The sequence below is a fragment of the Bombyx mandarina genome, chromosome 20 (genome assembly GCF_030267445.1).
Source record: "Bombyx mandarina strain Sakado chromosome 20, ASM3026744v2".
NCBI classification, from domain to species: domain Eukaryota; kingdom Metazoa; phylum Arthropoda; class Insecta; order Lepidoptera; family Bombycidae; genus Bombyx; species Bombyx mandarina.
Genome location: NC_143226.1, coordinates 1,577,764 through 1,604,670, shown reverse-complemented (window position 1 = coordinate 1,604,670; position 26,907 = coordinate 1,577,764). Strand labels below are relative to the sequence as shown.

General features: G+C 37.7%; 2 protein-coding genes across 5 annotated transcripts; one reads left to right on the top strand and one right to left on the bottom strand.

Annotated features, from left to right (window-relative positions):
- Positions 1-1,478: 1,478 nt before the first annotated feature.
- Gale (UDP-galactose 4'-epimerase) lies at positions 1,479-21,883 on the bottom strand. Of its 3 annotated transcripts, none has more exons than XM_028177072.2 (7): positions 21,553-21,883; positions 8,040-8,301; positions 7,298-7,411; positions 6,140-6,319; positions 4,657-4,770; positions 3,438-3,609; positions 1,479-1,962 (listed from the first exon to the last, which is right to left on the bottom strand). In XM_028177072.2, the coding sequence occupies exons 1-7, from the start codon at positions 21,558-21,560 to the stop codon at positions 1,727-1,729; spliced, it is 1,086 nt and encodes a 361-aa protein (XP_028032873.2). In that variant the 5' UTR covers positions 21,561-21,883; the 3' UTR covers positions 1,479-1,726. The 3 variants fall into 3 exon arrangements, with proteins under 3 accessions (XP_028032873.2, XP_028032874.2, XP_028032875.2); XM_028177073.2 differs by lacking the exon at positions 21,553-21,883 and adding an exon at positions 18,339-18,525; XM_028177074.2 differs by lacking the exon at positions 21,553-21,883 and adding an exon at positions 18,428-18,522.
- An 805-nt stretch (positions 21,884-22,688) lies between these two features.
- On the top strand, positions 22,689-26,452 carry RpS7 (ribosomal protein S7). Of its 2 annotated transcripts, none has more exons than XM_028177040.2 (5): positions 22,689-22,838; positions 23,215-23,376; positions 23,826-24,010; positions 25,833-25,980; positions 26,336-26,452. In XM_028177040.2, exons 1-5 carry the CDS (start codon positions 22,791-22,793, stop codon positions 26,411-26,413), a joined length of 621 nt encoding a protein of 206 aa, XP_028032841.1. In that variant the 5' UTR covers positions 22,689-22,790; the 3' UTR covers positions 26,414-26,452. The 2 variants fall into 2 exon arrangements, with proteins under 2 accessions (XP_028032841.1, XP_028032842.1); XM_028177041.2 differs by having other exon boundaries at positions 22,822-22,963.
- The last annotated feature ends 455 nt before the right edge of the window (positions 26,453-26,907 follow it).

Genomic DNA, 26,907 nt, shown 5'->3' with positions numbered 1-26,907 from the left:
TGAAGCAAAGTCGCTGAACATTGTTTGTCAAGTTCTTTCAATAATCTACAGAAATCCAAAAAAAATCTCAGTCTTACATTATTTCATTTAATTCCGCACCATATAATTTTTCATATCTTTAAGATGGCATGTGTATATACGTATAAAATAATTGAGATTTTTTTAACTTGAAACTGGCAACAATGCCATTACGGGAGGCCGATTGCCATAATGAAAAAAGTATAAGTTAAACAGTACTTAATCATTAAATCGAAAACAACATCATGTAATTTCAAAAGTATTACACGTCAAAGGGGGACACCTCGGGCGGAATCATTTAGAAGTAAACTATATTATTTTTATCATGTAAATAAAAACAAATTTATTGTAAATAAAACATTTAATTAAACATTTTTTTTACATAACAAAATAAAATATGTAGCACCAAAAGTTAAAAATAATATTACATTACAGGAATGATATGATTACAGAGAAATGCTAAACAAAATTTTGTCAAGTTATTAAATGCGGACTTGAGTACAAATCATGACTCGAAATTCACGATACGAACATTTATAACATTTTGTATGAATTCACTTTGGTAATCGTACTTTTAGAAGTTTATGCAAAATTTCACGAAAAAAAAAAACGACTCGATGCCCGTTGATATTAAATTATTACAGTTTTTTTTTTTTAAGGATATCCTATATGTAAATAGGCAAAGACATCGACACAGACGCTTCACTAGATACGAGTACAAAATTCCTTCAGAACACTCAAAATAAATAATTTCTTAATTTCGTTAATATACTATCATTCTTTTAAATGTTGAATCGACAAAGTCAGTCAGCAATGGAAACGAATATGTTTATAAAATTCTATAGCATCCTAAATATTTATTAAAATTATAAATGCTTTTTGTGTAACAACTATTTTTAGAACATAACATATTTGGTTGAGTCAACTTTGGTCAAGTTTAACGAATAAATATACTAAATTAAATAATTAAAATATATTATTTTTATTATAATAAATGGCGTAGAATAAATTACGAAAATGGCAACACATATATAGGAACGTGTGATTTTTGGTATGTTTTAAAAAAAAATCAAAATAATATGGCCGCATCGAACACTAGTATTAAATTATGTTAAATTAAATATGTTAAGTGAAGTTATAAGATAGTATAAGATATTTTCTAGAAAAGATAATTTTTTTCTAAAATATTAGTTGGAAACATTCACAATTTTCATTGAAATATTTGTGTATATCTGACTTATAAATGTTTCTGTGAACTGTTAGCTGGGGGCACATTAAGTTTGAACTTGTATTGACTGAACATTTTTTTATTGCCTTTGTAGGCAGACCAGCATGATGGTGAGTGGTTACCGTCGCCCATGGACTTCAGCAATGCCAGGGGCAGAGCCAAGCCGCTACCTACCGTTAAGTATCTGTAGCGCGCAACATTCGGTCGCGCTCGGGCGTCATCGGATGCGATCGGAGTTCCTGAACACGCAGGTGTCCCGTGACGTCATGCAAAGAGATTCGCGCGCGTCGATTTAAGTTGTTTACTCTTTTAGTTTATATTATAACATTTTATACATTATAGATATTGTGGAAATTGTGCGTTTGACTTTTATATGTTCAGAGTAAAATATCCCGCGAATACGAACAACAAATAACAAACCACAAGTACTCTAATGCAGCCGAGGCTTTGTTACTCCCCGTCTCAGGATGAAGAAATATTTTAAATTCGATGATACCCGTTGGGGTTGGCCTCCTGCCAGCGCCACGTGTCGCGGCACATGTCGTGCAGGCTCCGCGTCGCGCGCCAGCCGAGTGAGCGCGTCGCCAGCGCGACGTCGGCGACGTTCGCGGTGACGTCACCGGCGCGACGCGGCGCCACGGCGTGCGGCACGGCCCGCCCGCTCGCGTTGGAGAACGCCGCTACCATCTCCAGCACCGAGTAACCAGTGCCCGTACCTGCAACCATAGAGGATAGAACTAAGGAGGATTTCAGTATGAGATCTGTGTATTTTTAATACGCTTTTATTAGCTTCAGACGTATGTAGGTATGTTGGTAACTGAATATTTGAACATGATTTTGACCCCCTTCAAAACGCCGGATTAACTCGAAATTTGGCATACTTATTAAGGACCGACAATTCAGTATTAAAAATAAATATTGAAAAAAAAAAAATTTAACTACAAAATGAAAAAGAAATAATAGTTTAAAAAAACTAACACAATTCGCTTTTATAGAAAATCCAACTAAAAATAGAAAATAAATTTTAATAAATTTGAATTAAAAATAGGGCTGTTTTTTAGGATATTATCAAAATAACCCTTCTACTCATATCTGTTCATAAAATATTTATAACTACTGATACCATGCACCCTACGCTTTTTTAACAATAAAATCATTTTTTTTACACTATTTTTAATTCAAATTTATTTAAAAAAAAAACTATTTTTAGTTGGATTTTCTATAAAAGCGTATTTTGTTAGTTTTATTAAACTATTATTTATTAATTTATTTTTGTTGCTTAGATGGGTGCACGAGCTCACGGCCTACCTGGTTTTAAATGATGACCGGAGCCCATAGACATATACAACATAAATACCGCCACCCACCTTGAGATATGAGTTCTAAGGTCTCAGTATAGTTACAACGGCTGCCCCGCCCTTCAAACCGAAACGCATTGCTGCTTCACGGCAGAAATAGGCAGGGTGGTGGTACCTACCCGAGCGGACTCACAAGACGTTCTGCCACTACCATATTATTGACTATTAGTTGTGTATTACAAAAAAGTCGGCTGAAAGGGAGCTAATCTAGTTGGCGCCACTGTAGCAAGTAGAAGGATTTTAAAAACACTGCCATAAACTACCATACCTCACTCTATTTGAAATTGCTATATTCATATCACTTCCACTTCCTGAACGAGTGCTATTTCGGTGAGTCTTGCGACAATAACTTTCCGTTTACGGACGGACAATTTTGTCCCTTAAACAAGATGGTGCTCTTTACCCTTTACCCTCCATACCTGCGACAACACTCAAGACCTTTAACGTTGTTCCCGATACAATAGTTTTTTTTTCTATTGAAAAAGGCTGAGGATAAGGGGTCGATGTCAAACAGCCATGTAAAAATATAATTTTGGGATACATTGTTTTAAACTTTCGCGATTATCGCGACATTATTATGGGGTTGTTAACACAATTTTCACATTCAATAAATTCTTGATGTTTCGGCGGATCGCAAACGTCTCGATCATGCATATACACTGAATGGTGTTTGAATACGAAATGTTAATATTAGGGACGTCACAGATAAGTATCCTTACAGATTGATTAAATATAATTATCTAGGATCTAAATCGTATCTGAATTTTCTTATATGTTTAATAATTATAATGCGGTTTATAACTATTTCTATTCGGCCAGAAAAAAAATTGTACCCAAATTAATAGCATGGAAACCGTTGAAGCCCGGCTGGTGGAACAGTTTTATGGCCTGCACGTGTCCCGCGGCAAGGTCGCACACGTGGATGTAGTCCCGGACGCCGGTCCCGTCCGCGGTGGGATAATCGTCGCCGAACACTTTCAGCTCCGTTAGCCGACCGACTGCTACCTAATTAAAAAAAAAAGAAATTGATTGTCTGTGAAGTCTTATCTGTAAAATTGACTATCTGTAAAGTTTACTGGTGGTAAGACCCTTGTGAGTCCACACGGATAGGTACCACAACCCCGCCCATTTCTGCCGTGAAGCAGTAATGCGTTTCGGTTTGAAGGGTGGGGCAGCCGTCGTAACTATACTTGAGACCTTAGAACTTATATCTGAAGGTGGGTGGCGCATTCACGTTGTAGATGCCTATGTCCAGTAACCACTTAACATCAGGTGCAGGTTAATAATGCATTGATAATTATCAATGCATTATTAACCTGCACCTGACCTCGACTTTGACCTCGACCTGACTTCGATTACGTTGATGTTAATCTCATTAATTATTTTTATAAATATCGTATGTATTATGATAAATTGTAAATTAAAAGAAAAAAAACAGAACCCTAAAGTCAATGAAGACAATCTACACAATTTCCGTTGTCTGACATTATCGGCAGTCAAGCTTACCATTCAGTCAATAATACAATGTGCACTAAATTAACTGGTTCCTATTTAAATTATAAACACCGAAATGTGTTTTCTCCATTTATGATTAGTTGCTAACCCTATACAATATCAGCAACGAATAGCCGCTGAGATAACTAGAGTAGTAGTAGTTTTATTTTCCAATTGGAAAGGCAAAGGTATCATACCATACAGCCTAATCTTTTATATAGATTTTTATATGAAAAATGATATTATGAAATGAAATCATATGAAATGAGATGAGATGATATGGGATGAAATATAATATCAGTAAAATGGTGGTCATTTACTGAGACTTTTTCAGTGGACTTTTTGGAGAATCCCGAGAAGTTACGTTCAGCGACTTTGTTTCATTTTCCCACATTTGTGCGCTTTCACAGATATTAAACAGTTAATAAACCACCGTTATTACACATTTAAACCTGAACAAACACTAAATAGACAAAATAATACAAATCACACCACTTCATTCCTCGCGATCCCCCCAAAAAGTGAGAGATAACTAAATAAAAAAATAAAAAAACTTACCTGGGAAATGTAAGGCATTAGGTTGTTGGGTATGCCAGAGGGATCCTCTCCTATTCGGCCGCTTTCGTGGGCCCCGACCGGATTGAAGTATCGTAAAGATATTATCGCCCATTTCTGCCAAAAACCGACTTTACTATACTTTTGTATGAAGCAATTGTAGTCTTCGTTTGCAATTTTTTAAGAATGATACGCATATCTTATTTGTAAACATACAATTGAAAGGCAAATATTATTAATTTGTTTGCATAGACGGAAGAGGTAAAAGTTATTAAATAGTAGACAAGCTTAGAGTTTATGCTGTTGACAGCAATTTATAAGAACCCGTCAAAACAGCGCTAGTGTTGCAAGTGAAGTGAAGTGAAATGTGTCAAGTCGAAAAATTTAACATGGCAATACAAAAAATAGAGAGGCGTCTTATAGGCACCAGATTGGAACGGAGTTGCTTTTGCAATTTTTTTTTTGAAGGTAATTGTTAAACAAATAATAATTCAATATGAAGAATTGCGAAATAAAGTTTTTATTGCAGATACATTTCTTGAGCATTAGTCAAAAGAATAGATTAGTATTTTTTTTAATCATAAATATCTAAAATATTCCCTAAATTTACGACATGCTGAAACGATAAAACAAAAAGTTTCCTAGTTGATCGGGAAGTGTCTCTAAAATCTTTGTAAAATTAAGTCGGTTTTTCCCTCGGCACGCATACGAAACATGCGATAACAAACTACGTTCCAATAACTTTAGGCGCCATCTTTGAAATTACAGCATTCGCTACGGTGACGCCGCCCTCTTCGGTGGCTTTTTCACGGACACTTGTGCCCTCTATCCTTCACATATTGGTGAACTATATTTAGGCAAAGGAAAATATTGCATTCCGTCGTATGTGTGACGTCATCAGGTGTTACGAAACCGCAATGCATTCTGATTCGAAGGGTGAGGCGGTAGTTATGTATAATTAAAGACATGAGTGGATGAAGGTGATATGATACAATGTGTTAATTTTGAGAAAACGCGCAACAAACTTTTGTAACCTTGTACTTTTTCTTCGTAAATAACTCATCACATGCAATTTCTAAAAATAGCCTTTAAACTCGGAGATTTAAGGTCTAATATGGTTTATAGGCATATAACGCCTTCATTCAATGTAAAAACTAAAAAATCTTAAAAGTTGTACTTAAACCCTTCCCTTCATTAACTTATGTCTTCAATTCAGTTTTCGACGTCATTCATGACGATGGCAACTAGGACTATGTTATTTCTGAACTAATTTCAATTTTGTTTTCGAGAGATCGCATTTTATTTGGATCTGATAGAAATGGTCTAAACATGAATATTTAAATTCCAGTGTGCTTAGTGCCAGTTTTTTAACGTTTGGAACAGCGCCCCTAGCGGCAAACGTTCCATACAAATTTGAGTTAACTTTAACGCTATCGAGAACGTTAAAAAGCTCGCACTAAGCACACCGGTGAAATAAAAATCTTACCTTATCGCTCACACACAAATCTTTCATGATCTCCTCGCAGAAGTACTTCGACTTTCCGTAGGGGCTGGTCAGGGACTTTCCCGTCGGGTGCGACTCGTTGATTGGCAGATACTCCGGCTCACCGTAAACCGTGCACGACGAACTGTAGACCAGCTTGTGGACGCCGTGTTTCCGCATTATCTGAAAATTGATTTGAAGCGTAAGTCTGCGTTTAGTTCCGTCCATTTCTTTCATAAAGCGATCGTGTGATTAAATAGGTGTAAGAGAGCACCCCACGAATATGACTACACGACTGCCGCTATCTACATCATATAATATGTAACTATAGTGCCAATGCCCGGAGTGCTCCGAACATTTGGGCGAGATGATCCCGTTATGGAGTTTTTAAAATCAGCTCTGGGATAAGCTCCTCTCCATAATGTTTAACGAGACCACTCAGTGGTGGGCAGCGACTTCACGGGCCTTTTTTTATTTCTTAGATGGGTGGACGAGCTCAAAGCCCACTTAGTGTTAAGTGGTTACTGAAGCCCATAGACATCTATAACGTAAATGCGCCACCCACCTTAAGATGTAAGTTCTAAGGTCTCAGTATAGTTACAACGGCTGCCCCGCCCTTCAAACGGAAACGCATTACTGCTTCACGGCAGAAATGGCAGGGTGTACCATTACCTACCCGTGCGGACTCTCAAGAGGTCCTACCACCAGTAAGAAATGACTGACGGTACACACTTACATCCGGGTCAGCGTGTTCGTCTGTCTACTAAGGCAATAGAAGACCTAATCATGCGAGATCACAATACGACTTACCACTAGAATATACCAAATTTTTACATTTTTATTAGTGGCGAAAATGCAGTAACTGCGAAATGAAATGCAGTGTTTTTTTTTTATTTATGAATAACTAGCGACCCGCCCTCGCTTCGCTTCGGAAACATTAAAACACACATGAAACCAAAAAAAAAAAAAAACATAATTAAAAAAGTAGCCTATGTTCATCAGGGACAATGTCGGCTTCTAATGGAAAAATAATTTTTCAAATCGGTCCAGTAGTTTCGGAGCCTATTCGAAACAAACAAACAAACAAATCTTTCCTCTTTATAATATTAGTATAGATATAGACTAACGTTTACACACAATATTTAAGTTATACGTACATACCTCGAACAGTGTGCAAGTTCCGTTGATATTAACCTGATAATATTCTAGAGGCTTCTCCACCGACTCTCCGACGGCTTTCAAAGCCGCGAAATGTATTACGCAATCGATGTTGTGCTGGAAATTTTAAGAAGAACGTCTTCTAACTCTGAATGACTGACTCCGTGGTGCTGTAGTTAACAGCACTGACTGTGGCGCCAAGGGTCGCGGGTTCGATTCCCACATCGGGCAAACATTTATGTGATGAATAGGTTTGTTTGCTTTTTGTCTGGGTGTTTATTATGTATATATTTAGACGCATATAAGTATGTTTATCAGTCTCTGGTACCTATAACTCCTAATTTGGGTCCGAATGACCGTGCGTGTTTTGTTCCCAGCTATTAATTTACTTAATGGAATTCAAGTTACGTCCTAGTGTAAGTGCTAAGCTGACTTATAAGAGAATTGCGCTAAAACCAAAGACTTCAGACCTCGTGTCTTATAGCAGACGACACTAACAGAGCATATAGAACTATTTCACCAAATCATATTTTCATAGGTTTGCCACAGTCGTAGACATAATTAGAAATGGTTTTACGGTTTAATATCGCGCTTTTTTTGTTGTTTTATTACAACCCGACGTTTCGATTCCTTTACAGTTTACACGGCCACGAACGACAAAAGCATTGGCCGACAATTAAAAAAAAAACGCGGGATTAAATAGTCAAAGTCGTTTTTTTTTTTATCAAATCGATTTGAGGCTCACATTTTCAAATATCCTGTCCAAGGCCTCGGCACATCTGATGTCTACTTTATAAAAATGCACCGTCTTCCCGGTCAACTCTTCGATTCTCTTCAACGCTTCCGGTTTCTTCTCGCCCTCGGCGCAGTAAGCGTTCGACAAGTTATCCACCACCACGATTTCCAAAGGATCGCCGTCCGACTGTCGTTCTAATAACGTTATCACGGTGTGGGAGCCAACATAGCCCGCACCACCCGTCACTAAAACTGCTCGTGGCATTATGTAACTAAAACAAAAAATAACAACCTTCAATCAAACGGCTTAGATTAGAAACTTTTTGTTTTGTTTGAACATAGGTAGATATGTTCCTACAAAGTCCCGTGTTGTTAGAAACCGTGTTATATGAGACTCGAACCCAGTACAAAAAGGAAAGTAATATTTCTGAATGAAACATCTCAACTATGCCTGTATGTATTATTTTACCTAAAAAGAAGCAATAAAAGTTCGGAAATTCCCATATATTGTGAGTTCATAGTGCATAATGTAATTTGCTGAATAATTTTAAACAAAAATCTCGTTATCGTGTTATATAGGCATAGTGCATTGTCCCTGACATGGGCCACTGCAAGATTATAGTTTTTTTTTTTTTGTAATGCTTCCCTTTGCCCAGCGAACATGTAAATTTATATTTTAAAAAAAACTGACATACGTTGTCAACGTCAACACCTTCCAGTTCAAGCACTGTCATCTTTTTTCCTACCTATTCTAGTAACCTCGAGGGGTTATTCTAGATTCACCGAACTAGTAGGTGAGCTCACGGGGCTCAGACCGGGAGTGTCGCTAACACTGGCCCTAGCAAGAGCAGTGCTACGCAGAATCTACCGCCGGATCGGAAACGCGACCACTGAGAAGTTCCGGCAGGAAACTCAGTGGGCTGTTTCTATGGATTAAAACTGTCATCACACTTAACACATACTAAGGAATTTTTATTTTCTTTATACATAAAAGCGAGATACGACTCATGTCTACACCTAGTGACACGATAACACTTAGGTAATCCCGCGAAAATGCAGCGCCATTCTGAATTTGAAATTTAAAGCTGACGAAACCGCAAAACACTGATGTTTATAAATACAAAAATATGACCTAGTTAAATCTCCCGAAAGTTTTGTATATAAATATTATTGCAAGATTCAGGCTTAAATTTCCTAATTTAAAAATGACCGCTATTAAGTGTTCCAGCACTTCTACGTTTAATCTCTATATATAAAAATGAATTGCTGTTCGTTAGTCTCGCTAAAACTCGAGAACGGCTGGACCGATTTGGTTAATTTTGGTCTTGAATTATTCATGGAAGTCCAGGGAAGGTTTAAAAGGTGAGAAAATATAAAAAAGCTCGGAATTATATAAAAACAAACAATTTGTTTTTCCTTTGATGTGTCTTTTATTTATCGATTGAGGCACTACAAAGTCTGCCGGGTCAGATAGTTATTTTATAAATGTAATAGCTTGCCTAATAGTTACCTTGTATACTAATTGGAAAATGGAGCAGTTTTGTACAAGACTACAAGATACATATGAACTAACAACACTGTTTCTTCATATACCTTCAGAAGCACACTAGACGTGGTATTGTCGATTTTTTTACAGTTTAATTCGACTCGTTTCGCTGTTATCATAGCCATAAAATTACAACAGCTGATAAACAATTCTATGAGTCATCGTACGTATGTGCGTGCGTTGAATGAAAAATACGCATTTATTACCCACCATTGTTTTTAATAGTGACAAATATCACCGTAATTTAGTTCTTTTAGTATATTTAGTTCGCGTGGCAGATCGGCTTAGTATTAATGTTATGTTATTGAACAACTAAATTATGGTGCAATTACTACAGTTACTGGTGGTAGGACCTCTTGTGAGTCCGCACGGGTAGGTACCATAACCCTGCCTATTTCAGCCGTGAAGCAGTAATGCGTTTCGGCTTGAAGGGTGGGGCAGCCGTTGTAACTATACTTGAGACCTTAGAACTTATATCTCGAGGTGGGTGAGCATTTACGTTGTAGATGTCTATGGGCTCCAGTAACCACTTAACACTAGGTGGGCTGTGAGCTCGTCCACCCATCTAAGCATTAAAAAAAATTCGCCTGCGTATTAAAGGAAATTTGTCAGTGTAGTTTCCCGTAAGAATGACTTTTTTTTTAAATAATAGGTATCTAATAAGGTAATGTAACTCCTGACCTAATATAATCACATAAAAAATCATGTCACTCCGTCTCGGCGTGAAAGAAGGACAAACATGCAGTCCTTCATATTTGTAATATTAATAAAGTAGGTATAAATTGTTATATTCTTCAAATTCTATGATTTTCATGGTGCTTATGAATGCTATGAACAAACAGACTTGTGTGGTACCGACACTCAAGTCGAATTCAATTCATATAAAGACCGTTTATGTACTATTCGATAAGTAAACTAAGCTGTTACTTATCTACACACATTTTCGATACAGTTTAACGGCCGTCTGGTGTAGTGGTAAGTGACATGGTCACTACACAGGGGGATCGCGGGTTCGTATCCCGCCAACGGAAGATATTTGTATGATACATATAAATGTCTTTTCCAGGGTTATGGATGTCTATTAAATATATGTATGTGTATAATAAATATCTTACATTTATATCCGTTATCTGGTACCTGTAACACAAGTTCTTTACGAACTTATCACGGGACCAGTTAACGTGGCGTGATTGTTAGTAAATATTTATTTATTTTATTATTTATTATCGATTTTCAAACACAAGAGCCCACTGAGTTTCTCGCCGGATCTTCTCAGTGAGTCGCGATTCCGATCCGGTGGTAGATTCTGCAGCACTGTTCTTGCCAGGACTAGTGTTAGCAAATTCTCTCAGGTTGAGCCTGGGCGTAACTGGAATAGTCCCTTAGGCTAACAGCGAATAGGTAGGAACAAAAAAAAAGAAACACAAGTGTTAATGTTGAAATGTTGCCTACGCATTGACGTCATACTATATTAATAGGTGAAGCAAAAACTTTGTACCCCTTTTTACGAAAATCGCGCAGACGAATGAGTGAAATTTTCTTCACTTATAGAGAAAGAGAATATAGAGGAGTGCAGAATGCTAAATTTTATTTTAAAGTATGCATAAAAAATACATTAAATCAATAAAAAAAACATTTCACACATTACCATGTATTTGACACAGACACGCATGCATACTATTTGTTTACTGTCAAACTTTTCTTATTGCTTATAGTCTGTGGTCAAATTGAGAATAGATTAAATATTGTTTGCCTTATTAATATTTGTCTGAAGTGGAGTCTTGGCAAAATCTGTGATTATAGAAGTATAAATTTTAATAGTCTTTGACAATATAATCATAATAGTGTACAAACTTATCATTTTAATTAAATTCGACTACCGGGGGACCACTAGTACATATAAATCCGTGTTTGTTCTTGAATTGTTCATGCTGAAACAATATCATGTACCATGTCGGTATTTTACGAACTATATAGATGTTTTGCGGTTAAAGCCCTCTCGACTAGGCGCGTCAACACCGCCGCCCCCGCCATTCGCCCAATCACGATGTTCGACCAGCCCATACCGTGGGCCCCGAAGGTCAAATATTTAGGCGTCACCCTCGACAGTAGGATGACATTCCGCCCTCACATCAAGACGGTACGCGACCGTGCCGCCTTCATTCTAGGACGTCTCTACCCGATGATATGTAGGCGAAGTAAAATGTCCCTTAGAAATAAGGTGACACTCTACAAAACTTGCATACGCCCCGTCATGACCTATGCAAGTGTAGTGTTCGCTCACGCGGCCCGCACTCACATAAAGTCATTCCAAATTATTCAATCCCGTTTTTGCAGGATAGCCGTCGGAGCCCCGTGGTTCGTCAGGAACGTCGACCTCCATGACGACCTGGACTTAGAGTCCACCAGTAAGTATATGCAGTCGGCGTCGATGCGCCACTTCGATAAAGCGGCACGACACGAGAACTCTCTCATCGTGGCCGCCGATAACTACATTCCCGATCCTGCGGACAGAATGGAAAGCAGTCGACGTCGCCCAAAACACGTCATCTCGGAGCCTCCCGATCCACTAACGGTGCTTTTAGGCACTTCAAGCACCGGTCACCGTTCTCGTCGAACCCGTCGCTTCCGACGAAGGGCTCGACGAGTAAATTAACTCTCAGACACAGCCCACTGAGTTTCTCGCCGGATCTTTTCAGTGGGTCGCGTTTCCGATCCGGTGGTAGATTCTGCGAAGCACGGCTCTTGCTAGGGTTCGTGTTAGCAACGTCATCAGGTTTGAGCCCCGTGAGCTCACCTACAAAAGTTAGGGTTACGCTGAAATAGCCTCTCAAAGCTCTCAGCATAGGAAGGAAAAAAAAAAAAAAAAAAAAAAAAAAAAAAGCGGTTAAAGATGAATTCAACGTATTGAATACTTGATTATCGAAAGTGCAACAACAGAAAACTGTGAACTTTAAAGCTAGTTGCAGATGAGACCTTATTATAGCGAATTTAATCAAAGTCCGCAATACATAAACTAGAATTTTGCTATGTGCACATTACTAACTAAGCGAAAGCGAAGTCTCTGTAGTGCAAGTAGCTAAGTATAACACTAATAGTAACTAAACTAGTGCGCCAGTACGGAGAGACTAATGCGCGTATCTTTAGACGTTTCGTAAAATAGTCCTCCACTCTAAACTCATCCGATGATGCTCGAACATTTGTCCCAAACTTACTCGAGTTTGGTATTTTTAGTCGACCATTACAATATTCCTCAACTGTCCTCGAGTAAGGTACAGTCGTGTTATTGCGTCACCACGACAACATCAGTTTGGGGAAAATTTGATCAAGCTAGCATCAAACCCATAGAGTTCTGTAGTCTATGGTCATTGTTTAATGTCAAAGTCAAGCTGCCGCTGTCTGTTTGACACTAGAAGCATTGAACTTGTTTGATGTTTTTGTTGCTGAGTTATTCGTAAACATGTGTGCGTGCGGTAAATTTGAAAGTGTATTATTTATTTTCTAACCTATTATTATTTTAGATTTCGGACCCGGCTTTGTATTTTTATTCGCCGTTTTTGTGTGATTTTGATTGCATCGTGTTGTTGAAGTACTTTTCCACAACCATCAGCTTATTATTATATAAATAAAACTTATAATCGCATTGACTTTATTTATTAGGTAGTAAGCAAAATATGACTTAGGTAGGTAAATAAAATAATGAGTTTCAAATGTCTAATCACGAGCCTAAACAAGATTCTAACCTCGAACTATTTACTTTATTAATAAATATTATCAAAATTAAATTATCAAAATATGCGCGAATCATGCACAGATCCAGGCCATTGCACAACAATATCATATATTTCCATTTGCGGTCCACATACTAGTTGGACATTGATAGAAAACCAGCCTTGAGGAACGTTCAAGGTACGTCGCGACGTACCTTAACTTGACAGTTCGTTCACTTCACTCCGGTTAGGAAAATTTTCCAAGGACGTTTGAGTGGAGTTTATTTTTACGACTAAGCATACCAAAACGCGCGTTGGAGGTTGAGTCGAGTCGAGTTAAGCTCGTGTGAACGACTAAAGATACGGGTGTTAGCTTAGCTCAAGTATCAGCATCTAACTTTGCATGGTTCGGCTAGTTTACACAGCTTAGCTCAGATAATATGCGGTTTGTACCCGTGTGAAAAACAAATCTACTATTCAACTATTCCCCCCCCCCCCCAAACTATACTAACTAAAATCTTCGTTTGCAAACTTTCTAAACGCAAAAAACTATTTGCCGTAAAAAAATTCCATAAATTTCAGAATTAAAATGGAATGTATTCAATAAAATTAAAACAGGACAAATTGACTGTGACTCAATTTCTTTAGAATGCTTTTGATTTTGTTACGGAAAGTTAAACACAATAATTAGTTGTTTTAGAACCCCAATAACAAAATACTGTGAACTTAAATTTCTTTAAGGTCCATCAAATTATGCGCTAGTTGTTGAAAATGAAGATTCGCTTGGCATATCAATCAAAAGATGATTCTTGAAAAAAAATATTACGCTATACCACAAATAAATAGAAATTAGCTTGCTTATAAACTACAGCAATGTTAACCTATATCAGCATATTGTTCTCAATTGATGTCAATGATCGAGACACGTGAAAACAATTGCTTAATTGCATAACAAGCAAACTTCTGTACATGAAATGACACAATTTTGACATAGTATTTAAACTTTTGTTATTTTACGAGGTGATTTTCAATGTTTTAATTTACTTATTCCTTTTATTTCTGTTTCACAAAATGTGTTTGTTTCTCTACCTTCCATTCTTTATCCTTCTTTATCTTAAGAAAGCTTCTTTAAAGAAATCTTTTTTATCTTATGAAAGATACCTTTCAAGTTGCCGTGTTGATTAGACTGCTGGAAAAACACATCTATCAAAACTTTTAAAAAATATTTTTGACTTTTCTCATCGAATTCTTGTTAGCAGTTCTCTATGTGGTTCCACAGGCCCCGGAGAGTGCCACCTGTCGATGCCCATATCATGGTTGGAGGCGTCCGTATCGAGGTCGGGGTGCAGTTGAAGTACCTCGGCCTCATTCTGGACAGTCGTTGGACCTTCCGTGCTCACTTTCAGAACCTGGTCCCTCGTTTGTTGGGGGTGGCCGGCGCGTTAAGCCGGCTTCTGCCCAACGTGGGGGGGCCTGACCAGGTGACGCGCCGTCTCTATACGGGGGTGGTGCGATCAATGGCCCTATACGGGGCGCCCGTGTGGGGCCAGTCCCTGGCCGTGGGGGTAGCGAAGCTGCTGCAACGGCCGCAACGCACCATCGCGGTCAGGGTCATCCGTGGCTATCACACCATCTCCTTCGAGGCGGCGTGTGTACTGGCTGGGACGCCGCCTTGGGTCCTGGAGGCGGAGGCGCTCGCCGCTGACTATCAGTGGCGGGCTGACCTTCGTTCCCGGGGCGTGGCGCGTCCCAGCCCCAGTGTGGTCAGAGCGCGGAAGGCCCAATCTCGGCGGTCCGTGCTGGAGTCATGGTCCAGACGGCTGGCCGATCCTTCGGCTGGTCGTAGGACCGTCGAGGCGATTCGCCCGGTTCTTGTGAATTGGGTGAATCGTGACAGAGGACGCCTCACTTTCCGGCTCACGCAGGTGCTCACTGGGCATGGTTGCTTCGGTGAGTTCCTGCACCGGATCGGAGCCGAGCCGACGGCAGAGTGCCACCATTGTGGTTGCGACTTGGACACGGTGGAGCACACGCTCTTCGCCTGCCCCGCATGGGAGGGGTGGCGCCGTGTCCTCGTCGCAAAAATAGGAAACGACTTGTCGTTGCCGAGTGTTGTGGCATCGATGCTCGGTGACGACGAGTCGTGGAAGGCGATGCTCGACTTTTGCGAGTGCACCATCTCGCAGAAGGAGGCGGCGGGGCGCGTGAGAGACGCACAGGCCCGCCGCCGTCGAGCGGGGGCCAGGGAGGCGGATCTCGCCCAAGCCCTGGCCCTCTAAGTGTTTCGGGTCCCCCTCATATGTCGGTCTGGGGACCGGCGAGGGGGACCTAAGAAGACGTCGTGCAAGCTGCTCTGCACGCGTTTTACGCATGAGCATCCGGGTGATGGAAGGCCGGCTATCCTCAACCCACGCTGGTTCTGACCCAGCGGGGTATTCCGTAGGATAGACCATTCTAACCGGCGCCATCTAGGCGGGCTTCGGATAGCCTGCCGACCGAGAGGGCTGGTGGTCGTGGCGCCGACGACCACCAGTCCGGCGTCCCGAGGGGGAGGGTGATGGGAGAGATGTGCTCCGCACTAAACGCTTCACTTTCCCCCCTTTGCCTTTTCATGAGTTTTGTCTCATGCGAGGTTTGGACGTTGGTTGTTGAGAGACAGGAGGTTTTAGTCGGTTCGACTCCGACATACCCCGCCCTCCAGCCCAAAAAAAAAAAAAAAGCAGTTCTCTAAAAGATTTTTTCCAGATCCATCGTTTCAAGAATGAAACACATTTGAGATGTAACATAAGTACTTATTTTGTTAAACGAATCAAACATAATAAGGTCATGTGATTTAGGCTCGCCAAAAACGCCAAAACTTCCTCTCTCAAAGAAGGGTAGGTAATCAGAAGAGTAAAGGAGCCGAATTGTCAATATTGCACGCAATGACGCGCCCAGTGGTGGGCCTGATGATGGTGGCCCATATTGTGAATCCGCATGGGTAGGTACCACCACCCCGCCTATTTCTGCCGTGAAACAGTAATGGGTTTCGGTTTGAAAGGTGGGGCAGCCGTTGTAACTATACTGAGACCTCAGAAATTATATCTCAAGGTGGGTGGCGCATTTACATTGTAGATGTCTATGGGCTCCAGTAACCACTTAACAGCAGGTGGGCTGTAAGCTCGGGTACCTCAAAGAATCACGTTCTCCCAACGCATTATTGAGTCCATACAAAATTATGAAATATAATAATGTATCGTTATCTCTATCCGATCAAACCCTCACGAAATTTTGTTACACGAAAACTGTTCAAAAGATATGTCACATTCATGAAACAAAAGAAACGTGTAGGTACATAAATTATTCTTTATCTAATGCAATAAATGGATAATGCGAACAATGGCTACTTAAATATTATCTTTATTTCTACTTCGTAACGAACACAATACTCTTAACGTTAGCTGCTGTATAAATACTGTTGTATTTACTCAACTAATAATTAATAATTCTTGTTTAGTTAAATGATCATAAATTAAAACATAATTGCAGAAAGTTTGTCGACTTAATTTTTATTGATGCTGAGAAATAGCATTCAAATTAATTCACTATAGTTACAGCATTGAAGAAGATTTAACCATTCATATGAACAGTAATATATACATAGCTTTGAATGACTTTCATGTTTTAATTTTTTTATGCAGCCCTTTTGACCCGGACGTAAAATTTCTTTGTACCTTGTCGGTTCCCACATAGATCAAAGATATTTGCAAGATGTAATTGATTATTTTGCGCTATGACATATCCTTCTTCAAAGGAAGCGTATGGAGAGTACTTAACGGCAGGTAGCGGCTTGGCTCTGCCCCTGGCATTGCTGAAGCCATAGGCTGTGGGCTGTGGGCCGTATGCTCGTCTGCCTATACGGGCAATAAAAAAAAAACGGGCTGGGTAGCTTTAAAGAGTATGAAAATCTGTGCAAAGGGAAAATGAAACAAAATCCTCAAAGCCAATCGACGGGGACGCGTCATAGCCAATTCAATTAACGGTGTTACATTATACGTATTATATAGAAACAAATGCAAGCCGTAAGCACTTGTGGACAATACACATTACTTTTATACTAATAAAGTACACATTATTTGCTTGGTCACGTTGTCATCGAAATAAGCCTTAAAAGGCAAAGACTAAAAGTCAGAAATAAAAACGTATATTTGAAAAATAGTTTTAGCGCAATTTTTTTTTTTTTCGAAAATGTAAATATATGTACAACATTTAAATAATCTATAATTCGTAGGAAAGTTTTACGTGTCTTTTTTTAAAAATAGTAATTAATGAAGAGATAATAAAACCATGTACAAAACCATGTACCATGTACCATGTACAAAAAGCTGTTAAAAGAAGTTCGACTCTTTATTGTGTCTATTTTTTTATTGCATAGATGGGTAGACGAGTTCATAGCCTACCTGATGTTAAGCGGTTACCGGAGCCCATAGACATCTACAACGTAAATACCGCCCCCCAACTTGAGATATAAGTTCTAAGGTCTCAGTATAGTTACAAAGGCTGCCCCACCCTTCAAACCGAAACGCATTACTGCTTCACGGCAGAAATAGGCAGGGTGGTGGTACCTATCCGTGCGGACTCTCAAGAGGTCCACCAATCAAAACCATACCACCACTAAAATCTACCACTATTTTGGTAAAGAAGATACATCTAATATTATTAAGATATCCCGTTGGTTTAATCGTTTATCAACACAAAATTAAATAAAAGAGCATTCTATTTAGGATTTAGCATAATGTAATTTATATTTGTAAAATAGTCAAATTCAAAGACGCTTCGCATCTCTAACGGTATGATAAATTATCAGGGGATTTTCCAAAAACAAAATCTTTCTTGCGAAACTTGTCGTTTTGCAATTATTACGAACACAATTAAAAATTAATCAGCTAAGTAAGCAAACCGTCCTCGAGTGATGTATCCACATACATGAGACAATTGATTTATATTAAAATATAACCCTCATGTTTGTTGTTCGTTGAAATCAGACCGAGGTAAAAATTATTCCAATAGCTACCTTTCCGAACCGTCCCAATTTTCTCAGCACTGCTCTATATCTATAGCTCAGTACTTTCTAGAAGACGCCAGCAAAGTTAAGATATTTACCACCAAATATTTGAGTCACCACTTAATCCAATTTACAATGAACAGTTAAAAACTTTTTCGAACGCTGATCGCAGTCGGCGTCCAACAGGTCACTGCGGAGAGCTCTTATCAGAATCAGACCGAAGGAAGTGAACGATAATTGGTATAAAAATATCCGTTTGCCTCGGATATGAGAAGTGAAGTTGATTTAAATGAAAACGTTATCCACATGGTTTCGTAGCATCGTTAACACGCTTTATATTTAATATTATGATAGACAAAAATATACGTATGTTTAATTCGACGCGTTCGACTTTCCAGCTTAACGCGTTCGTGTGAGCAACCTCATTTCTGAATATTGCTGCTGTGGCGTACCTTTTTCCCATACAAAGTTTAGCAACGTCTAAAAACGTCACGCCGTAATAGGTATATCTTATTATGATTTTTTTTAGGGAACGCGGCGGTGTAGGCTATGAAAATCGAATGTGTCGCATAGGAATTTGCCCATAAAATAGACTCCAAAGACGTTCTCTCTCATCGCAGCGGCGCATGAATTCCGTAATTTAATATATATCTATACTAATATATAAATCTATAGTGGTTTTTACGGATGTTCCGTTACAACTACTGAACCATGCATCCAATTGACTTGAAACTTGGTATCCATGTAGAAAATACATGTACTTAATGGATAGGCTAATACTTATATGAGTGTTGGACTCCCTATACCAGTTACGGGGGCGTTAATGATGAGAATCTTTGCGGGGGTGAGAAATAATAATGTTAATTTTAGATGCCCAGCGAAGCGGCCGGGTACAGCTAGTATTATATATTTACGGTTTACGATTATTCGGATATTCCCCTACTTTTAATATATAAAATGGCCCATCACTAAATTTCGATTACACGTAGATTGCCTTCTTATCATCTTGTATCGTAGTTGTTAAACTTATGATATTTTGTAACGAGCGATAACGTGCGACATCGCTTTGTAATTTATGATTGATGTACATTAAATTGACGATTTCAGATTCCGTGCTTTAAGTTTCGCCGACTGAGCTTATCAGAATAGTCTATTCAAAAATCGGTTATACACACGATTTTATGCCTTTTTATGTTATAGCCTAAGAAATCACAGCTGTTCAAGCACCAAACTCATCAACAGAACTTTTGAATGTACAATTGAAACCCACAGGCACTTTATAGACGTATTTGAGGTCAAAGGATCTTCTTTGATAATTATTTATCTAACCAAAGATAATATTTTTTGCAAATATCACAGATGACCAGCTCATGAGTAGCTGGTATATTGGTGTAATTTATGTTGGTTCGTAGGTTTGTGGAATGCACTAACAGAGGTTTTTTGTGAGAAAATATATTTATTTTCTATAGTGGCGTCGGATGACAAAATTTTAGTGGTTAGGAAGCACGCGGCGTTCGTGGCTTTGGTAACAGCACAGACTTCGCTCGCCTCAGGTCACCGGTCCGAGGCCCCCTCACCTCTCGTTGAACCCCGTGCACTCCCTCTTACAAATCTTGTTTAATTTAAAAACTAAGCTAAGAGTTTTGTTAACTTCTCTTAACGAAACGAATCCACCACACAAACAAACATAAACCAAATATACCAGCCACAGCTCCAAATTTATATTCAACGAACCGCTAACAATTGGTAAATAACTGTCAAATAAAGCTGTCATGAGCTGGTCATCTGTATCTGTGTACCCACCATCTCGATTAGCATTGTTATTCAAGGAACATTTCATTTTATATTTATGCTTGTATTACTTTTATTTTAGTTGTACCATATTTTTTTATTTAATAAAGAAAAATATTTAGTTGTGTACTGTAGTGAGATGTATATATACAATTTCATAATGATCCATATTATAAACAAATAAATAGACTATCTGACCATTAACAGAAGTTTTAGTTATGTTATTATGGCCTCCACTTACTGCCTTATTTAAATATTTGATGATTCCTAACATAGCTTTCATGGAAAAGAATAAAACCGTTTTTCACATTTAGATTATTCAAATGTTTTATAGTAATAAGGTGTTGCAAAATATGATATGATGAGATGATATGATAGTTTATGCTTAATCCTACTTATAGTATTTGAAACATAAACAGATCTAATTTACCTTGGCTGAGTAGTGCAATTGTGGATCTCTAGTTTGCTGGGTCTAGAATATTTCATGCGTTTCATTTGCTATTAAAGTGTATTTTTATTTATCTGTGTGTAAGGCTAAGCAGCACAAACACATATTTTGGCAAGTTAATACTTTATAAGGCCCCGGCTAGCAGGCATTCTTTGAATTTACCTAAGACTACAGCACATGCATCAATTGATAATATAAAATGTTTAAAAGTTAATGCATGCAAATTTTTCATCCTATTGTTGGTATGTATTGGATGTTGCATCAGCAATCACCAGTTCAATAATGATCCTCTAATTTCATAGATAGCTTAAACATAACCTGGATAATTTAAATATGTATGAAATGGTTTTTATTTTTACAAGGCAATACCCAGATGCTTCATCAATTTTCACAAGATGGTCTGATACATAAGTGTAGTAGAGTATTAGATACACTCAAACTGCTATAGAGACCGATCTTTGTGCCTTTAAGGCATGGAATCAACAACAACACTGGACCGGAAGCAAGTCTAATTTTACCATCATAACACTAGACCTCTTCATACAGCACAAGGCCGCATATAAAATTCAAATTTGAAAACCCTTATCAGAAATAATAAGTTCAAGCTTCTATAATCTACAACTCTCAGCAAATGCAGTTATATTAAAATCTCATAATTATTATAATCAAATGATAAAATTAATTTCTTTTGACTGGCTAGCTAGCTGATCATTTGAAGACGACCCATAACCTTACTAAATTTATATAGTAGCAGCAGCAGAATTGTTGTATAGAACCAAAACCAAACCAACCAAAAAAATCAAATTGCAATTACTGCAAAACTAAATATTTGAAACGAGTTAATGGCGGTATGTCGGCGTTTTTAATAGCCAGTTCGTATTCTACTTGCATAGATTATTCAAACAAATTAAACAGAAAACGATTGTATAGCTTGTTAGTTACATTTTTCAATAAAACTATTATTAATTTAAAACTTACACGTACCTTTGCATGTTGGATTTCAATCTTCATTCATTAATAATCTACCGAAACATAATCTACTAAATACTAAAACGTGAAACTTTTGAATACTGTAATTTCAAGGTTTGTTTATTTTATATGTATAAGTAATTTGATTAAATAGGTACTCTGCGTCTTAAGTTGTAACCGTACTGTATTAAAATTATTCTCACAACATCAACTATCGTTGGAAGCATGCTGTGTGTATGAAAGCTAATAACATAGTAAAATTATTCCTGTCCTGTTTACAAACTCTAATTTGAAATTTGAATTTGTTCTTTGCAGTTTGCAATGTTAAAAATAGTTTGACACTTGACAACCAGCTGCCAGCTTATGTTTTTCTCTATTTTTTTAATTATTAACGTGCTTGGGTTCAAGTCTTTTAGGCCACGATGACTTCTAAATTGTCATTGGAACGGAATGAATTTATGTAGAATTCAGTATGGAATTAAATGAAATTAATTAAATGCGGTGAGATAAGAAATGAGGTTTGAGGTGAAATGAAATATCTTTGTAAAATGGTGGCAATTTATTATGAGTTCAATTCACGTCCATTTTAGCGCTCAGGAAAATGCCAAAAGATTAATTTTACACAGATGGTACGTATGGTTTGTTCGTTGAAATAGGCAAAGGGACCATACGCCCACACTTTACTTTTCCAATTATGCTGAAACTGTCTTTAAAAAACTTATTTGCTAACTTGACAGGAACAACACCTGGAAAATTTTCGTTTTACTCTTTTGATTTCAAACTGAGTTAGGATTCTTTCAAAACAATATGTGCCATGATATGGACATTAAATTAAAAACCAAAATGTATAAAATAAATCTGAAACAAATTATGAACGCAAAAAAAAACCATATGTGCAGTGCACACGAATATAACAGTAATGAAATACGGAGAAGTTATTGATTACAAAATCACTCATTTCAATTTGGATGTCACTCAAAAATATGTATGTAACTATGTATGTCACTTTGTATGTCACTATGTATGTCACTATGTATGTAAAAATAAACTTTTTCTTCAGTTCCGAGAAAAAATTAGAGAAAAACTGATAGTGATATATCTTTTTTATTAATAGTGACATATTTTTAAATAGCTTGAAGTTAGATTGATTGATCCATTTATACTATTATTACGTATGTAGCTTTAAACGCGTCAAAGCAGAAACCAAAGCTCCGGGAAATTAATGCAAGTTTGATGGCTCTTTCAGAAAATTAATGGCAACACTGGTAGTCTATCTCTTTCCCTCCCGTAAAGTTGTCAAGGTAGCCGTCTTACTAACTTTTTTCCAAAATTTAATGTTTTTTCAGCGTAAAATTGCTAAATATTGTATTAAACCGATTTAATAGTGGTCTAGAAACGTAATTGCAATATTTATTACATTGGAACGGTAAAGATTAGTCAGATATTTTGTGGTGTTAAAAAGCCTATGTTGGTGCTCAACGTTGTTTTGATTTTTGAAAGTGAAAGAAAGTTTTTTCCTCTGAGTTCAATAGAGTGATACCCTAATTGTGGTTAAAACGAACCTTCCGAGGTGCTAAAAAGTGCAATAATATAAAGCTCAAGGCACAAGACTTGCGCCAATTTTCTAACCTATACAGTGTCAATGAAAATTTGTATTCAGTGGTTATACGTTCACAGATGAGTACGAAGATCATCAAAGCGAGCGGTGCTGAGGCGGATTCCTTCGAGACCTCGATCTCGCAGGCGCTGGTCGAACTCGAAACCAACTCCGACCTCAAAGCCCAACTTCGGGAGCTTTACATTACAAAAGCTAAAGAAATTGAACTACACAATAAGAAGGTATAAAATTTATAAAAAAAGTTATGCACTCATAACAAATGTGCAATATTTATTTTCTACAGTTTTGTTTCCTAACCTATATAGTACTAATTTTTAAGGTACACATGAATTAATAAACATAGTAGAATATCCTTAATTGTTAAAACTACTCAAAGAATAAACAATCACTTAATTAATTGAACGAAATGTTGGTATAGATTCGATCAATATCTAGATAATTATATGAATTTTTAGAAGACCGCTAATCTGAAACTAATTTTGCTAAAACTCGGCCCCTGAAAATTGTATGACCATGTCACTTAACTGTACCTATAATGTGGCCAATACTCCTTGAGATAAAGCAATTACTATTAACATAAGATATTGGGTGAAGTGTTTGTGTTTACAGTAAATTTGGGAATGTCAAAAGTATACTAAGTATCTAAAACCTTGTTTTTGATTAATTGCAGTCGATCATCATCTATGTGCCGATGCCCAAACTGAAGGCCTTTCAGAAGATCCAGATCAGGCTTGTCCGTGAGCTCGAAAAGAAGTTCAGTGGTAAACATGTAGTCTTTGTTGGAGACCGTAAGATCCTGCCTAAGCCCAGCCACAAAACTCGTGTTGCTAACAAACAAAAGAGGCCACGCTCAAGGTTTGTTGAACTTTTAGAACGTCCGTACAGGGTATTTGAGAATACTATAAACTGCCTCTCAAAATTAGGTAAAGTAGATTTACTATAAAATGTCCAGTAGATATATGTTAAGGAATTGTGACCAATACCACATGTTTTTGGTTCCTGTAAATCAAAAGATGTCTGGTAAAGTTACTGTGATGCACTTCTCTCATTAATATAGAACTCACAAAGGAAATGGAAATGAATCAAATATTTCATTTAAATCATCAATTGAAAGAAATATCCATAACATACTAGATATAGCGTGTTTACAAAGTACTTGATTGGTCATTGATCTAAGCTTAATATATTATGGTATTTACCCTACATATGCTGCAAAACAGTAATGCTTTCAGATGTGAACAGTGCGACATAATTTATATTATAAATAGATTTAGTCTTATCTCAAAATGTGTGGTGGAATTATCCTCCTCCTCCTTGTATCGTGTTCCTCAGTGCTCAGGGTCGTGAACTTTATTGAGCACTATGTATGTTTGGACTATTTTCCTCCATACCACCCTCCTGTCTTCCGCGCAGTGGATAGAGACATGCTGGATCCAATGTCGTCTTAATTGTGATATTTTGTTCATGCATAAATCAGCTTCAATGTTACCACTTAAGACCGGTAAGATCGGTAGGCAGCGGCTTGGCTCTGCCCCTGGCATTGCTGAAGTCCATGGGCGACGGTAACCACTCACCATCAGGTGGGCCGTGTGCCCGTCTGCCTACAAAGGCAATAAAAAATAAATAAAAAAAAGACCCGAAGGTTGTTCACATGTTTATGCAATAATTCGAAAAAAGGTGGAGATGAAACAAATACCAAAAAACGATGCAAGTATTCCAAAATACAAATTATGGAATACTAAATGTGCCATACACTAGTACACAATAAAATGGAAAATAGACAAATCATAATCTATAAATATTTCAAGCACTTCAAGCAAGAAAGACACCCTGTATAGAAATAAGAGAGGAATAACAAATTGTATCATCAAGATCTATTTATGACAGATATCCGTCTTCAAATTTATGCCTTTAAGTACTCATGCCATTACTATCACTACTTACTATACTTGACTTAGAAAAAAGATTACCAACATGTTGTCACACAAAAATCTCATAATAGAAGCATTGGTTAAGGCTTTCTTGTGCTTTTGTGTTTTAAAAAATTGTTTATTACATTTTTTTTTATGCTTAGGTGGGTGGACAAGCTCAATGCCCATCTTATCTTCAGTGGATACCGGAGCTTATAGACATCTACAACGTAAATGTCGCCACCTACCTCGAGATATGAGTTCTAAGGTCTCCATTTTTACAGTACTATGCCTGTCCCACACTTCAAACCGAAACTCATTACTGCTTCAACGGCAGAAATAGACAGGGCTGTGGTACCTACCTGTGCAGACTCATAAGAGGTCCTACCACCAGTAATTACGCAAATTGTAATTTGCGGGTTTGATTTTTATTGTACGATGTATATTCCTTCACTGTGGAAGTCAATTGTTAACATTTGTTGAGTATGTATTTCATTAGAAAAAATTGTACTCGTTTGCGGGATTCGAACACTGCTCCATTGCAAGATACAAATGCACCAGACGTCTTCTGAAATGTATGATTCAACAGTCGTCGGTATGGGGCTATATATATAAAGGAGTGAAGATACCTTTGCTCCGTAGGGGGTCAAGAAATATTTTTTAATTCATTTATTATTAATATAGTATTATTATTCTGATTCAGAAAATGTTCAATCTGTACAAAAGACCCATATCTAATGTTTTTTTGTTTCCTTTGTATTCTGCAGGACACTGACCTCTGTGTACGATGCTATCCTCGAGGACTTGGTCTTCCCTGCTGAGATCGTAGGCAAGCGCATCAGGGTCAAGTTGGACGGCTCACAGCTCATTAAGGTGCACTTAGACAAAAACCAACAGACTACAATTGAACATAAAGTGAGTAATGTTAATAATTTACAAATAGTAGGTATGGATTTTCACTGAACTTATAAATTTTTCTAAGAACATAAATAATGATTAGAATTTTTGTTAAACTGCATATCAAAATAAAAAACTATCTTACTCCTGAAACGAAATATGTGGGATTAAGTAACATATAGAATGATAGTTTTCATTTCACATGCTTCCTTTTATTAGCTTTGATAAATGTATGAATGTGTGTTTGTCCACAATGTTATCATTTATATTTCATTACATTTGTTCACTTTAATAATTTCTTGTCCATGTAGTATGTACTTAAAAAAGTTAATATATTAAAATTAATGCCTAAATATTGTTTATTTTTTTTCAGGTGGACACCTTCCAGTCTGTATACAAGAAGCTAACGGGACGCGAAGTTACCTTCGAGTTCCCCGAACCTTATTTGTAAACCTAGCCTATGACTTTACAATAAACATAAAAATCTAAATTTGTTTCTCATTTGGTCATTTTGAATCCTTCAAATATATTAGTCGAGCTGTAGAGATAAAGACCCTCCTGATATTAAATAGCTAATGGAGTTCATAAACACTTAGCACAACATAACCGCCACTCACCTTGAGATGAAGGGCATTGTTAAGATCGCCTTTTCGATGTCTTTTTTTTTTTCCTACCTAAGCTGATAGCCTTGAGAAGCTATTTCAGCGGAACCTTAACTAATAGGTGAGCTCACGGGGCTCAAACCTGACGACGTTGCTAACACGAACCCTAGCAAGAGCCGTGCTTCGCAGAATCTACCACCGGATCGGAAACGCGACCACTGAGAAGATCCGGCGAGAAACTCAGTGGGCTCAGTTAATTTACTGGTCGAGCCCTTCGTCGCAAGCGACGGGTTCGACGAGAACGGTGACCGGTGCTTGACTTTCCTAAAAGCACCGTTAGTGG